This window comes from Pagrus pagrus (genome assembly GCF_965226575.1).
Source record: "Pagrus pagrus genome assembly, chromosome: 9".
In the NCBI taxonomy this organism is placed as follows: Eukaryota; Metazoa; Chordata; class Actinopteri; order Spariformes; family Sparidae; genus Pagrus; species Pagrus pagrus.
The window spans coordinates 8558566-8575525 of NC_140193.1; the positions used below are offsets into that span (position 1 = coordinate 8558566).

General features: G+C 42.4%; 1 protein-coding gene across 3 annotated transcripts in view; it reads right to left on the minus strand.

Annotated features, from left to right (window-relative positions):
* Positions 1-583: 583 nt before the first annotated feature.
* The window catches only part of LOC311262078 (neuropilin-2-like), a 106457-nt gene continuing 90080 nt past the window's right edge, over positions 584-16960 (minus strand). For 2 of the 3 annotated variants that reach the window (XM_084361226.1, XM_084361224.1), the window contains 2 exons: positions 6215-6277; positions 584-5110 (listed from right to left, as the gene is read on the minus strand). In XM_084361226.1, coding sequence (XP_084217352.1) covers positions 4785-5110; positions 6215-6277 — 389 coding nt within the window. In that variant the 3' untranslated portion in view covers positions 584-4784. Of the gene's footprint in view, positions 5111-6214; positions 6278-6639; positions 12872-16960 lie in introns of those variants that run through there. The other variant, XM_084361225.1, reaches the window with a different exon arrangement.

The following is a 16960-nucleotide window of genomic DNA, read 5'->3' on the forward strand; positions in this document are numbered from 1 at the left end:
ATTAAAGAAAGGAAGGGAGGAAACTAGGAGAGGGGCCAAAACAAAGTTAAATAAGGGCCAGGCACATTCTTGGGGGTTTTATTTCAAAATGGGTTCATGGTTTAGTTCTGAATGTGTATGAATATATGAACCTGCTCTCACCACCATCTTGGTTTAGTGTGTTAGCGTGCGAACATTAGGTAATTAGCACTCAACAAGTGCAGATGAGCCTAACGGGAGTGTTATTGTGGGTATTTGGTCATAAATAGAAGTGTTGAACTAATTAAAATGTTGACCTGATGATGGTGCGAGCTGATTATGGAGCTATATGAACAGCTGAGCGAACACCAAAAGTTATTTTGTTATTTTGATCTTGTTCACTGTGATTAGCGTCTTCTTTCAGAATGAAATAAAAAAAAAACTTTTATACGTGTGGGGATGTACAATCCAGATATAAATCTTCTTTTATGTGAGCGGGAATTTTGGGAATTTTAGTTGAAAACTTCAAACAAAACCCCCTCAAGTGCTGACTGCCTGTTCAGGGATTAGTTAGTACGAGCACCAACACTCAAAACAAACACACAAACAAACACGCAGAAACAAATCACTTGTTATTTAGCCTTTATTAAATAATAATAATAACATTAAAAAAGAAATTCTTCTGTACAAAGTCTACAAACAACAGTTTGAGTTATCTGGCCAGTGCCGTAAGTGTGTGTGTGTGTGTGTGTGTGTGTGTGTGAGAGAGAGACTTAATGTAGTGTGCATTTAATGTCTGTGTGTGCGTATGTATGTGTGTGTGCCAGTGTGTAAATGTGTGTATCCATCGAGACAGAAGAGGTAATACTATCTGGACTTCCAGAAGGAGAAAATGAAAGTCAATCAGGAGAGAGATGATAAGCGTGTGTGTGTGTGTGTGTGTGTGTGTGTGTGTGTGTGTGTTTCTGTATGATTGTGTGTCAATTATGTGTCACACACTGATCAGTGTTTTCCTGTCAGTGTGAGAGAGAAAGAGAAAGAGAGAGAGATAGAGAGACATAGTAAGAGAGCTCCAAGGCACTTGGAAAACAGTCCAGTGAAAACACAGTTAGATGGACAGAAAACCCTCCATCTCTCTCTCTCTCCATTGTTCTCTCCCTCCATCTCTCCCCCTCTGACCATATTTCAACACCTTTTTTAATATATTTCCTTTATCTTCTTTGTTTGTTTCATCTCAGTAGGCCTCCTGGTTATATCCGTGCATGCCCTCGAAACAGGGAGAGATGAGAGAGGAAGACAAAAAGAGAGAGAAGGAGGCTCCAGGCAAAGATACAACAAGTGTTTCATGTTTGATTCTTTTTCTTTGCCTTCCTCTCTTCTGCGCTTTCAATTTGCCACCCCAGAGAACAACAACTTGACCCGGATATTTGACGGATTCAGAAAATAACAAAGAGGACTTTCTGTGATTGACCTTCAGCGGCTGGGGCCGAGCAGAGCGAGAAAGAAAAATACAAAGCAGCCAGAGAGAGGACAGAGTCTGGTCCTCCAATTACTGTTTTTAGATTTCTGTCTGGGTCGCTGACTTCTGCCTCCCTCCCGGCCTGCCTTGTTTCGCTGTCTTTGTCTCTCTCGTCTCTCTTTCTCACCGTCCACCTGGCCTGCTGACAGTCTCATTTTGTGTTTCATTTTGTTTGTCATCTGTCAGTCGAGTATCTCATCTGTTATGTTTACATGCAGGGAATCACCTGCCGACAAGCCGACTACTCCAATTGTTTGGATGAACCCTTTTCATTTGAATCTCTCACACACTTTAATTGACTCTGTTGACAAGTTAATCAAATGTACAAGAACCACAGCTGGAACAGTCTGCAAGCCAAAAGGTAACGTCTTTAACTGCAGGTAGTTTCATTAGCGCTGATTAACAAGATGACTGTCTGTTGCTATGTTTTATGTTGCAGCAGTCCATGATTTCCATTCATTTGCAGCAAATTTGCAATTTATTTCACTTAATGGCAACACTTGCTCACTCCTGTTCATTTTTAACTATGACCACATGTTTAACAAGTTGCAGATATGTTTATAATATTTTACTTAATATGACAATAAAAAAGCATCCTGGGAGGCATTAAATGTACCCTGCAGAGGTTTCTTGTAAACATACAAAGTAATATTCACATTCAAAACTCTCTGAGTCCTATCTTATGCCCAGTGAAGAGCGGTCACTGCTATGTCGTGTAAATAGCAAATCTACTTTCTTAAAATGAGGTGTGGTCAGGCGCATCGATGGTGCATTGTTGTCTTGAGGCAGCAGAAAGCGACTAGGCAGCAAATATCGCGGCACATTAAAGCAGCTGTAGTTATAAACCTGACAGGACAGAGGAAACTCTCCAGAGAAATAGAATTAAACCTTTATCTTCTGAAATAAATATTCTTAGCTCTGACGGAGTTCAGGATTTATCAGGACGGCTGCTTTATTAAAACTTTTTTACCGTACGAAGCTGGACTGTGTGTGACCTTTTAATGAGTGGAAGAACACAGAACATTTAATAACATTAGATGATGACTGAATCTGTCAGCGTCTCAGGAGATTTAAATTAAGCCGCTGTGACTCGTGCGCAAATCTGCAGATAGATCTCTCTTAATGGAATAACACACTTATTGTTTCTGCCGCTGGGGGATCGCTGCAGATAGTGTAATTAATATTTTCCGATATTTGCGCCCAGTTAGACGTTCCCTAAATGCACTTGCACCATGGACTTTGAACCACACGTCACAGATCGTGTAGACTGGGTCTATTGTGTGTATTTCTGAATTCTGCATTGTTTACATGCCATGTTTGTGAGCTTGCAATCTTCTTCTTGCTCCATACTGCTGTTAGTGGTCAAAAACTCCACAGGGTGCCTTTAAGTTTCCACCAAAATGTATTTAGCTGAGGCCAAAGGGTGGTACATGAATGTAATTCTTGGGTGAAACAGCTGCACAATGTTCACATGCAACCTGGACATTTTTGTTCAGTATAAACTCGCCAGGCTTTTAATAATCTGAGTATAAACGTCACTAGTTTTAGGTTCAGACATCAACATTCCTGCATGTAAACATAACCACCATATTTTCCCCCTCCTCTCTCTCTCTCCATCTGTCTTTCTTTGTGTTTGTGTGTTTGTGTGTGTGTGTGTGTGTGTGTGTGTGTGTGTGTGCATGTGATTCCTCCGGTTCATCAGTCTCTCCAGCAGCACTGGCCCTCCTCGATGGCTGTCCTCCGATACAGCGTATACTGTAGTTAGCTTAAGGCTCGATTGTGTGTCCAAGAAAGTCAACGGTACGCTTTCCGTTCTTTCGTTCCTTCCGTTTTCTGAGCGTCCTTCATTCAGGGGGGGTGGGGGGGTGACGCTAAGAGCGGCGGATAAAAGGCAGGATGATTCATCACTCTCAGTCCGTTCTCCACCCGGCCTCTTTTAACACTTGTTCAGACCCCCTGTGCACATACACAGCTCTTTGGCAATCCATAGGTTGCAATAAAACAATCACTGACATTTTGTTCACACAGTGTCTGTCCATCGTTTCAGTCTGAAAAGCAAAAAAATATAGATATATACCAAAGACAAACCCTAGAATACTGAATCTAAAGCACGACTCCATAACAGCATGTTAGATTTAGATAAACCTCTGATTTTCTGTCATCCATCTTCCTTTACTTTTCCTCTAAAGACTGATAATCTGTAATGGAAAATGTGCCAAAATAGAAAAGGACTGAGGTTAACAGTTAAGACCATGGAGTCCAACACAACGCTAAAGAAAGTCTAAAAATGGCGTAAGAGCTCTACAGGGCGGCTACGAACTGAAGCTGGCTTTTCTTTACCTTTATTTATTTTTTTCTCCAAATAGACACGAGTCTAAAACAAAACAAAAACAGTCACCATTACTCTTCTATGCCACTGGTTTCACAAAGCGCAGACCAAGGGCAGACAAAGGAGCGAGCGGGCGCCATTCGGCGGGCTAATGGACGGTCGAAACTCACAGAACTCATATCTAAAAACTTTCAGAAACAAACAAAAAAAGAAAAAAGGTCCTTTTTTATCATCCTCTTTTTCCTTCTTCGCCTTTAGAAATCTAGATTCTTTTGAATTGATATCTGTTAAACTTCTTCGGGGGGGGATAGGCATTCGCTTGATATGTGTTGATTTCAGTCAAAAGTACCCACATGAAACGGTCCACTGGCGGCTTCACGAACAGTCAGAAGCTGCGACTTTTTTTTGATTTCTGCATGCCGTCTCTATTGGCCACATTCAAATTCTGCAAAAGCTAATGAAATTCTCTTCTTCATCAAGAATCCCATGACCAACTTTTTCCACCGAACACCCAAGACTGTGCTGTCAGTTGAGGTCCAAATGTCCAGATTGTCATGGGTGCTCTAGTCCGTCTCATTCCTCGCTTCATTCCAGTGGCTGGTGGGTTATATTCTATGGTAGATCTGTCATTCATATTCATTTATTCATTCCTTCATTCATTCACAGGCTTTTTAGAATCGAGCAGGCTCTCTCCTGCAGGCGGAGGAGATATGGTACTGTAGGTAGGGGGATTCTGGGGTCAGGTGTTCCCCCAGTTTAGGCCTCATAGCATGTAGGGGAGATCAAGGTCTCACGTTCCCCCTGGCACACAAATAAGTGGGGGAACTCTGGGTTGAATGTTTCCCCTTTAGACATCAGAGCAGGATATAAGGTGGGGGGACACGGGATTGAAATAGTGCTTCGTTTTCATGTTTTTCTTTGTCCAAACCGAGAACAAAATTACTTCTGCGGGGGATCGCGGGGCGCGTCGTTCCCCCCTCACGCCTCCGAGCAGCACCTCTGCTGGTTTATCTTCACTTTGTGCTTAATGCCGTCGTACAGCTCGAAGTTGTAGTTCTCCAGCGTCGTGGAGGAGCGTGACGAGAGCCCGCTGTAGGAGCACGTGCAGTAGAGGAGCAGTCCCGCGCAGACCGCGCCCAGCAGGACGCCCAGGGAGCTCATCACGATGATGGTGAGGAGGATGGGGTCCAGCGTGTAGAGCCAGGCGTTGTCCTTGTCTTTCTCTGACACCAGGGTGACGGAGGGGGGGTCCATATCAGAGGAGGGGGTGGAGAAGGGGGATGGCCATCCTGGGAAGACGTACCCTGGAGAGAAACCAGGACATTTTAGGAAAATTCTGAATAGAGTCATACTGTAATGTCAGACCTGACTCAGTAATGTACACATCAATGTCTATCTTAAATTTAAAGCTAACGATAGCTCCCATCAGCTAGTGGTCATAACAGACCAAGTCAGGCTGCGGCAGCATTATTTATCTCAGTAAAAGAGCTTTTAATCGCAAATAGATTCAATTCTTCATGTTTAATAGAGTAAATGTGGTCTCGCATCTTCCAAAGGCCACACGGTCACACTTTAAGGAAATTAGTTTAACCGTTGCGGAGGCAAAAGTCCCACATTATGTCTGATGTATTCAAGAACGGCTAATTCTCTTAACCGCGGCCCCGGTTGTTACCGACTTCAAAACTGTGAAAACATAATGAAATGAAACGGCCGTAAAGGTGCTCTCTGGTGTGTTTTGGGTGTGTTGTGAAAGTGTTGAAGTGTGCGCGTGGAGTCGACACAAGCAATCATGCTAATCCACTTAATGAATGTATACACATGAACAAGCCAATCCGCAATTAAGTACTGCATTTAGAGTGTTTTATGGAAAAGCACACACACACACACGCACACACACACACACGGGAAGCGGTAGACAGACAGTAAACAGACTTGTTTAGTGATGAAAAGGCTGAGTACTCTTCTTGTTTCTGTCAAGGGGGCTGAGAGAAACAAGGGACGCACACACACACAAAGACACACACAAACACAGGAAGTAAACCGTGATGGTAACAGACAGATGTTTTCTAGGTGCCCAGGAGGAAGCTGTCTGTCTCACTTTGTCTGCGACTGAATATGAAAGAGGAGGAGAGGAAACATACACTAACAAACCCCACATGCACACACTCGCACACTTTCGAATGCTCTCTCACACTCTGCCCTCGTCTATGCACACAGACACACACCAGAGATCGTCTGTCACTGTTGCCACAGGCTTTTCTCCTTGTGGAACCACGAGTAAAACGGAGAGCCACGAGCGTGCCCGCCTGCTTAAAGAGCGATTCAGCTATTCGCTGGGTGAGACTTGTAAAACAGCCAGCGTAGCCTCGGGCTGTGAGGAGAGGAGAGAACAAGCAAAATAACCTCACCTCCGTCGATGGGCGGCTTGGGGTGGAAAACGGGACCTTCTCCGAAATCTATCGATCGAGGATCTGTTGAAAAGACAGAAAAAATAACGGTATTAATCTCAACGATCCAGTCCACGACACGCTGTGACATCACTCCTACACAAACAGCTCAAAGAGTGAGTGATCTGGTTTAAACTGTCTGAAGGAATCAGGTAAGAGATCTCCTATAAACCATTCTGTCCTGTGCTCAGTGGATCAAGACATGATAACACCCAGGGCTACCTAATATTTAACTACCTGGTTTCATTATGTGATAAGCATCATTGCTCTTTTTCTTTATTTGCTTAGAAATGAAACAGAGATTGTGAGAATGAGTCGACTGATAGAGAAGGAGAAAAGGGGAGACTGAACTGTGAAAAAGAAAGAGACACACGAAGCTGTTTCATAGAAAAATATCGCTTTTATTACCTTCACATTCCCCAACAATATAGTTTCTTTTCATTCCAAGACCGTGAAATTCAACAAGCTAAAATACCACATTACATTTCTGAGGCAGGCCGGAGTGCAAGGCTGTGAAAGGGTTTGGAAGCTCAATTCTGCTTCAATTCAAGGAAATTGATATTACAATCCTCGTAAAAAAAAAAAAAAAAAGAGAGAGAGCAATATCTGGGCAGCTGATAATCATTTATTGCTGTGGCAAAGGAACCAAAAACACATTATGAAGTGAAGCCGTCATAGATATTCAAAAGACAAGAGGTGAAAAACTAATTTAGTTGATATGAAAAAGAGATACGGAGCCTCATTTCCTCACTTAGATAAGGTCATTTTTTTTTTATGAGACAATTTTAACACCCAGATTAAACCTACTAAAAACAGCCTTCACCAACTTCTAATACTCTTCAGTCTGTAAATAAGAGTAAGTGATTAATACTTCCATCTGGAAAATGAAAATATCTGCTCTGCATGGATTAAATATGAGGTAATTTCCTTGAAATTAAAGTAAAGTAAGTCAATCCATTTTTTTTTTTTTTTAAATTGACTCAAAATTGACTTCCAAACCCAATAAGAGAATAAAAAAAAGAAAATGACTCGATATAATTTCACTTTCAGTTTTATATCCACCAACAAATCCTTTGCTAAATGGTTTGTATTCGTTCTCAGATGTTTGGTTGTTGAGAATTTGATTATTTAATTTCTTTTGATTGATCCGTAGTTCAATATTTCATTTGCTGGAAGTCAAATCCAGTCAAAGAGACAATCACAAAGTCGAGGTCTTTCCTTCACAGAGGCAGAGAAAGTGCACAGTAAATATAACAGTGATGTGGCTGAACCCAGGGATGAACGTTTGTCACAATCTGAATTAAAAACTGACCCAAGTTCATCCCTTGATCAGGAAAAATCTTTCTGATTAATAAAAAAAACCTCAATTATTAGAACACGAAATCAAAGAACAATCAAAACATCGTCGCTTCATTTAATAAAAATGACATCATCAAGGTAGATTTTACATAAACTCAACATGTGGTTCTACTTCACCCCCAAAATATGTGATCTGACATCACTGAAACTGAGGGCGGAGAAGAGAAAACTGAGAAAAAAGACTGAAGTACAGGCGATAACCCGACAAACATCTCAGATCTCTTATAAACATGACTTCAAATAATGGAGACATACGTCTTCACCATCCAAGAAAATAAAATAGTAATAATAGTAGGCAGTTGAAACACGAGCAACCCTGCATCACAGCAGTTCATGAAATTGTGACAAAATTTAGGCTGTGGCTCCATTTAGGGGTCGGAAACCCTCGAAGGCTGCATTTGAAGGCCGGATGCGTCACAGTGCAAAGCCGGATTTCTGGTGTGACACTCTTGGACCATGTGCACACACCAACCCAACAACCTCCCAGTTTAAAGAAAAACACAAATCCTGTCAATGATATTTTGTTACAATCTCACGTACTGCCGTCATACTCTGTTGACAAAGAATAAGTGCTCAGCTAACTATGGCTGATACCTGTGGTCACACTGGAAATTATTCTATGTTATGGAGCTCTCGCTGAAATGTAGCCTTCATGTAAAACTACGCTTCAAACATGCACATGAAAGCATCTAATCAGTCGTCTCTTCAGTCTTCTGATCGTCTAAATGTACGATCTTAAAACAGACCCTCCAGGCTCCCTCTAAATTCTCCTTTCTCACAGTCAACTGAAATCACTGCAGGCCTTGACAAAACATTAAATCACTAACGGCGAGATAGCAAAAGAAGCAGGATGGGGAAAAAAAAAAAAAAAAACCTCGGACACTCTTTGGACGACTGTTGAACACTTTCTAATGATCCTGGCTTAAAGCCCTCGGGCTAGGATCCTGAGAAGAATCATCATGCGGATCTGAAAGGAGATTAAAACTCCCTGTAGCCCCATTTTATCTCCACTGTCCAATTAGCAAAGAGTAGAATAAAAAGAAGGCTTTTTTTTTTTTTTTTCCTACACAGGCAAAGACATGGATGGCTCTTTGGCACCATACGCTGCTCCAGTGGGGGCCCGAGGACCTGTTAGAGTGCTTTCACTCGTAATATTTCTCCAGGAAACACAAGAGGAGGGGGAGGAGGAGGCAGAGGGAGAAAAAATAGAGATGGCCTGAGGGCGAGAAGTGCTTACCGCAGGGTTTTATGAATGCAATCAGCTCCATTAACTAATTAGAAATATTAAAGGGCCTCAAAGTAGCCCGTGATGGAGAAAGGGAGCGGGAAGTGAGGGACGGTTGATTTAAAAGCGCCGCATGAAAAGACGCCAGCACATTTTCCAAATCTTGCAAAAAGTTTGATAGAGAGAGAGAATGAAGGAGAAAAGTGCACCGGCAGCACAACATAAATACAGTCGTATATCATTCCTCTATTTGAATCTCGGACTCGCATTGATTGGGTTAGCAGCACGAGGCCGCTAGAATGAGTCACATAATGTGTAAATCATACACGAGTCGATTGAAGTGGAAGGGAGAGGGGATGGATGTGCAAAAAAAAAAATTGAAATACTTGTTGACTGAAGCACAAAAATGCATTTTATGAGGCACGACTTGTTGAAGTAAGTCAATACAGAGAGCTGCGGAGTAGATAACATTTTAAACATGCATGAAACAATGATTTAAACGACCGAATTTGTCGGATTCTTCGCTGTCTGTTTGCAGTGTGTCTCCGTCGCACTGTCGATTCTGCCAAAAGACTTTCTTTCATCTGCTTTTGTGTTTGAAACAACCTGCCCTCCTCCTTCAATCCTCTCCCTCCTTCAATCCAAACCCCAACCTGCCTCCCTGTTAGCCCTCCTCTCGGAGTAAGAGAGAAATCTATCTTTAGAAAGTATAGAGAGACGTTTTTTTTCTTCTTCTTTTCTTTACTTCTTTCATCTTGCTCCATCTCTGGGCGCATTCTGTGGAGGGAAAGGGGCCTCGCTTAATGGGCCCTTCTCCTCGGAGAGATTTTGCTCTCCTCCATTTTCTGCCTCTCATTTTCTCTCCTGTGTTTTTTACTGGGAGGATTTGCGATGAAGGGAAGGAGCAGAATAGGAACAAGCGGGTTTTGATAAAAAGGGCTGGAGGATTTGGGCATGAACAAAATGATGTGGGGGGGGGGGGGGGGGAAGCACACGGCACAGGATGGGGAGCTGCTGAGAGTTAGGGAAATAAGTACCACAGCGGTGCGAGAGTGCATCTGAATAGAAGTTGAATCTGGGCTTCTTTAATCAAAACAAGGCAAATCATCATCTTTTTTAGTTTTTACATCATCTTGATTATTTGCACAAAACCTTTGCTTCATGTCCCTGAACAGCCCAGTCTGCAGGGTATTACGTAAGCAGTGAACGTTTACGTCCAAGGTTGACATTTGTATCAAACGTGGCATGTCACGTTCACATTACATGCTTGTTAGCCACCTGTCGCAGCAAGAGGTGGAGGGAAAGACTGGAGTCACAGCACTGGATATTTGTAAGGACACCTAGATACGTTTCCGTCTGTTTTAGTGGCCACAAAATTGGGTGTTTCTTTAAGGAGCCGTTGAGATATTTTTCATCAATTTCTTTTTGGCGACAGAACGCGGACGGCCATTTTTCACGGGAAATCTCCATTCATGACCGTGGCAACCAAAGCAGATATTTTAAGCCAAATCAAGATGTTTTCCTAACCCTAACCAAGTGGTTTTTGTGTCTAAACCTAACCAGAGCATAAACAGCATTGTGTTGAGAAAGAAAAAGAAAATGCAACCTAAACAAACGTAAAGTTGCAACATAAAGAAACCTTCAGTTTGAAGTTATTTCTGTGGTTTTTACAGAAACGTACTTTGCAGAAACATTTTTTCTGGCGCTTGGGTTGAAGCCCTGAAGCTGGACGCTTTAAATGAGGGACAAACATTTTCTGCTGCAAAATGGCGTCAACTTCAACAACTTGAAAGTCAAGAAAAAGTTGTTAAGATCATCTCAGTGAACACAATCAACATGACTGTTGCCTTAAAACAATAGTCGATGAGTATAAAAAAATAAACACTGTATTACTATTATACATCAAAAGCACACGTAGGCTTATTGTAACATGTGACTACAGAGGAAAAAAAAAGGTATTTAATTCAAAACCAGTACATTATCAACTCATTCTTTATATTAAGATTCACAGTTAAAGTAAGAAATTATCATAAATCATTAAAGCCTTCAATAAATGATTGTTAAAAAGCATAAAAGTGCTAATGTTACTAAATAAAGCATAAAAAAATGCATCATGTCACACTCGTCTGCTTGATTTTTATGCAAACTCAACTATTACCATGGGAACACATGAAAAAAATGACATACATACATACAGTTGAGAAACACCAACAAAGCTGTGAAAGGGGGTTTGACAGTAGCGCTGCACTGGAATCAGTCTTTTCTGACAGATCACAGTGACTGAAATGATCAAAAGAACTGACCAGTGATCCTGGATCAGTGTTTTTTTTAAAGGGCTGTCTCACAGCTTACAGTATGTTTGGTCTCACCTGTCGAATAGAAGCAAAACTGACCATTTTTGCAGCCAAGCGCACCACATTTTCACACAATTTGTCATCGAGGAGAAAACTGACCTCCTGTAAAGACTTTAAATTGCACAGACTTCGAAGAAAACTGCAGCTTTTACGATACATACGATATTTGGATTTGTTTCATTCACCCAGTCTAATGTGTGCAGGTCATACAAAGATGTTTAGTTCGAACATTAACAGACACAGGCATTGGATTATCCATGAGATCCAGGCGAAAAATAAAACCGCTTAGAGTCCATTCATACTCTAATTTGACACTGAGGCACTAACTCGTTCCGGAGGTGAGGAGGTAATAGTTATAAAGCACATCTTTAAAAAGGCATATCAGGATGTAATGAAAGAAAAAAAAAGCACTCAGGGTAAACACGTAAGACTTAGCAAAGTTTCGAAGTGTCCGTGCATATGTGTGTGAGACTTTCTGGGTCTGCAGGATGCGATGCGAGCTGTCTCATCCTATCTTCCCTCCAAGTAAACCAGACAGAGAACAGCACGACACCGATTCCTCCCCAGACCAAAGGAGTCGGCCACGGTGGATGTGTAGCTGTCTATCCGTCACGGCTGGACGGGCAGCACTAATTCCTCCAACACCTCTTTCTCCTCTGTTCTTAATCTGTCTCTGTCACTCTCACTCTCTCAAAGGCTAGTGGACGAGTAAACAGCAGCTTCATTCAGGGCCCAAAGAAATATCCTCCTGTCTTTATGCAGCACACATTGTGACTTCTATCTCCCTGTACCTGGGTGTAAATCCCTGCTCTGTCAGACAGGGTATTTGGAGGCAGGTAGACTTATGGAGGAGGAAAATATGCTGTTACAACCCTGACATTGTCCACTGTTTTGTCCAGAGTCTGCCAGGCAGCCAACCTGTGATATACTTGGTATTCTGATCATAAATCTGCTTCATTTTCAGGTTGGGGCGCAGCTGTAGAAGCTCTTAAGCACAAAGTTGCACTCTAATCTTGTTATCAGGCCCTCATCAGCCATCAGAGTTGGCAACCGCAGTTCTTTCATCAGCTCGCGCCACTGAGGGATGTAAAGTTTGATGTCAGGAGTTCATTCTGCCAACTCCAGCCAACAAGGAAGTCGAGCAAAGGTGCATCCTGATTAGTAGTTAATTAGATCAGTCATCAGCGAACAGGAACTGCAGCGTCTCCTCCACGTGGATTCTCATCAGTGAAGAGCCGCAATTATGCTGAATGCTGCTGTTCGATCACAAAGCATTCGGATAAATGAGCTGTCTTCAACACTGGGAATCACAGCCGTCGTCTTTCTCCAGTCTGATGGTGAGCATGGGGTCAAGACTCTGACCAGTACCCGGGTACAGGTGGTTTTGGTCGGGGCTGTGGATCAGATTGTAGCTGAGGTTTTGGTTCTGGCTGTAGTTTTGGTGGCCCTGCTGAATTGGATGCTGGCTGTTGCGGTACGCCACTGAATGATGATGATGATGACCACCGCTGGTCTTCTTGGGCGCCCAGTGGTACCGATGGCGGCAAAGTATCACCACCACGGTTACAGTGACCAGCAGCAAGAGGGCGCCGCCTCCCGCCAACACATAGTACCAGTAGGCAGGGACAGGCTGCACCGCCACTGTGTCTACTGTGGGCTCCATCCCAGATATGGCACCCCCTGGAGGGCAGGAGGACACATTACTGGTTGGCACCATGGACGAGGGAGGCAGGCATGCAGGCCGCATTGGAGAGCTGCTGATCGTCTCATTGACCATTCGCTAAACCCCTCCCCCAGATAGTGATTGTCAAATCAAAAGCTTAGCAACTGTAGCAAGGCACTGCAGGTCTGTCAAGCTTTGTGCTGAATAATGTGTGTGGGTCTGTAGTAAGAGTAGTCCTTCACAACAGAATTTAGATCCGGATGTGACATCGCCCCCTCACACAAGGACAAAACATGGTTGCTCTGGACAAGAAGGAGCTTTTACTAGCTAATTATTGCATAAATAATAGACTATTTTATATATTTCATTCCATTCTTTATAATTAATATATTAATAATATCCCTCTAACATCATTTCTGGAAGCTGCCCCCCTAGTGTAGAAGTATAAAAAGCAAGAAAAGTCCAGGACAGGTTCAGTGGTTGGGTCATATGCAGGATTTTATCCCAGGAGACTTGGGTTTGTGTCCTGTTTGTGACCAAGAGTCAAGAGTGATTTGCTTTCAAGTTATCTCATGTAAGTTACCAGCAAAAAATGACGTAATAAAAGTTACGTTAGTGACTTTCACTGAACGTTATTTTAACACATAGCAGACTATGGCCATTTGACAACCTTAATAACATGCCAAAACTTAAGTGAAGTGTTTGTGAGTAAGATTTATTTCGAAAGCTGTTGCATCTGTACGGTCGCTAACTTGACCACGGAGGTCTTAAGCCTCCAAACTGAAGATAGAGGGGTAAGTAGAGCATCATAGTCTGAAGTTTAAGGCCACTGACCAAGCTGCTGTATTTGTTGGGAGAGGGAATGTTTTTTGTCTACCTCTAAATTAAGGATCTCTCAATGTTAGACCTAACATCCTTATCAATGTAATCTGCATACATGATGTGTGAGAATGGGAAGCTTGACAGGCCTGCTTACAGGAACTCAGAGGACGGGACTTAGCGAATGGTCAATAACTGACATCAGAGAGCTGCAATGAGTCTGCCTGCCATATGTAAGATCAACAGCAGGCAAAAAAACAGACCGGCAGCTTCTAGATTTAGCTCACTTTTCAATATTTCGGCATCCATCTGCATTTAAAATCTTCATTCTCTGCTGCGTATATGCTTTGATTGTGCCGACTTTACTCATAGTATCCTCGGTCGATGCAAACGTCACAAGCATTAGCTGCACATTGACGCGCAGAGGCTCATGCCATGCGTTCAGATTCAATCATCAGAATGCAAAGCCTTGATTATGCAGCGACTGGCTGATTCGGACAAAGGGTGGGGAGTGTTAAGTGGTTGTATTCGGTAGGATGCAGCTGCTTTTATCAGGGCAAGATCGCATTGAAGGGAGTCGAGTGGAGGGGGAAAGAGATGGAGAGGGAGAAAAGGGGAAATCAGAGAGAAATTACAGGGGCAGAGGAAGGATAAGAGCGAAGGCATTATTGGGAGGAAGAATGGAGTGAAATAGAGAGGGGTGGTAGAAAGTGAGTGGAGAGGGCGGGGAGGGAGGGGAAGTGAAGGGAGAGAGCTAATCCTGCCATGATATCTTTAATCCTGCATTAGAGGGTTTGTCTGAAACTTCAATACTCTGTCAACTCACTGTGAAAGAAAGCCGCTGAGAGAGAGGTGGTGGAAGAAAGGGAGAATGGGAGAGAACGAAAGAGCAAGAGAGAAAGAAAGAGGAAATGGAGGTAGTGTCGGCAAGATGGAGGGGAGAGAGGAGAGAGTAATGAAAGGACAGAGGAGAGGTGCAGAGAAAGGTGCAGAACCTCGAGGAAACCAGCGAGCTTAATTTTTTTTTAAAGTTCAGACGAACTCTTTAAGGGTTTAAAATTGTCTTTGATTGTAAAGCTGCGCTCTAAGCAGCCTGCACAGAGATCCTTCCCACCAGTGGATTAAGACACAGACGATTTCTAGAGCTGCAAAAAATTGACCGTTACGTTAAGGCTTTTTCTTTTTATCTAAAAGGGAGGAAAAAGAGGGGGAAAGTTTCCCAAGAGCACCGTTTCCTAAAGTGAGCCAAAAAAAAGTGCAGGCTCTCAAGGAACTTTGGTAACTAGAGTTTCTGAATTCGCCAAATTTCGGTCTCTTCTCATTCCAGGTCTTACAATAATCTTTTTCTTATCAGACTGAGATACTTTTAAAAAGTGGCGTTGAAAGTGTGAGTCCTACTCTGTAGTCAAATTAAAGCTAGAATTAGCCTCCTTTCAGTGTGTGTGTGTGTGTGTGTGTGTGTGTGTGTGTGTGTGTGGCACGATCGGTCCCTCGCCAGAAGCCAAATGCCTCCTTGGTTGCCATGGATACAAAACCCCGGCAGTGTGGCAGAGTGGATCATATCTCACCACAATAACGGATCATGTTATCAGGATATAATTAAGGAGAAACTTTCTTAAAATGTATTTTCCAATTCTCCTCAAGTTTCACCATAATGAGAGATTTTGGGGCAATTTTGGGTCATTAGATTTATTTAATTTATACATTTTCATTAGTCGCTCTCCACAGGGCACCTTTATAGGTAGCTTATCATCTTTATTCTCGTTGGACAAAGTCAGTCACTTTATTCCTGTTCGACTTTTTAAAATAAATCAAATTAATTAGATGAATTCTCTTCATGTAAATGTTCTGTGTACGTCTTAATCACTCAAAATCCAGTTTCAGACTCCTTTCTACCTACATGATGTTGGCTGTAACCACAGTAAATAGACCACCGATTAATAGATATTTCTATGTTCCTAGTGTGTTTTAAAATTGTCAAAAACTTAAGCTTTCAGTCACTTTTAAGATATACAAAATAAAAAACATTCGAGGCATTTAAACTGGCAATAAACTGCTTTTTCTGCTTTAACTCATCACTCTGAAGTAACGACTGATTGCACAGTGTAATGACACCATCCACGGATAGATTGGTTTCCTATAAACCTCGCTTTCATGATGCTCTTCAGTCTGCCACTGGGCTTGATTTTTTTCCTGGAAAAATCAGGGTCAGATTATGGCACAAAACGTGCCAAAACAGGAAGAGGCATCGTTTGGCCCCGTCTCTATCCCCAGGTAACGTTGGAACAACTGGGATAACTGTGGAAACTCTACACTGCAAAAGAAAAAGAAACCCAACGATGGAGGAAGCAGAGAAGGCGAAGAGGGAGGGTGATAGAAACCGAAAACAATGGAGAGCTCCGGTGTTGCGTCAAAATCTGTCCCCCCACTGATGTGTTTCTTTACATGGTTACTAACTGACATTCTTTCTACGAAGATCAACTATTACTCTGCCTCTTCATAGACCTGAGATCAGGGTTTCTACGTCAAACTGGGATTCTTGTCGTTATCATTTTCTTTGGACAGCAGCCCGGCTGTGAGCGGCGGCCATGTTGCTAATGCTGTCTTTGCGGCGCCAACAGTAACACCACAAGGAGATACAAGGAGGGGGATGTTGCCAGATATGCTGTGATATGAAAACTCTGTTTCTTTTAGAGATTATAAAGAAGATAAAGACGCCTGGGGTAACTGATAATAATCCAATTCCTTGAAAATGTAACTTCAACTTCAGTTTATTAAGTGCACATCACCCAGAGAGCCAGTCAGTGAAAACTTCTGAAAATGTTTCACTGTTTCTGATCATTTTAGACAATAAAGTTTATAGTTAAACTGTAAAATATCCTTATTCTGTTACATATCTTTGTCACAAGTGTTTGATCACAACTTCTTTTTATTAATTTGTTAATATCAGCCGATATATTGATATCAGAATTTTCTATATCCTATCGGTACTGGCCCCAAAAATCAAGTGTTGTTGGGCTCCACTTTAAATATACATTTGCGATAATGCAGGAAACCAAGAATAGGTTTCAACTACATTTGTTCATCCACAGACAAACACTTCAGTTGCTAAGCTCACAACAGACGTCCCAGAGGAGAAATTTAATCCCTCTTTCCGGGGCTCATCCGCATGAAAACACATGTATGTTGTCATGCTGGGAGTCATGTGATATCTGCTCATGATCCGATAGTCCGAGAAACCTGCGAGCGTTAGGTCAGATGCTCAGAGTGTGAGTCAGGCGACGAGG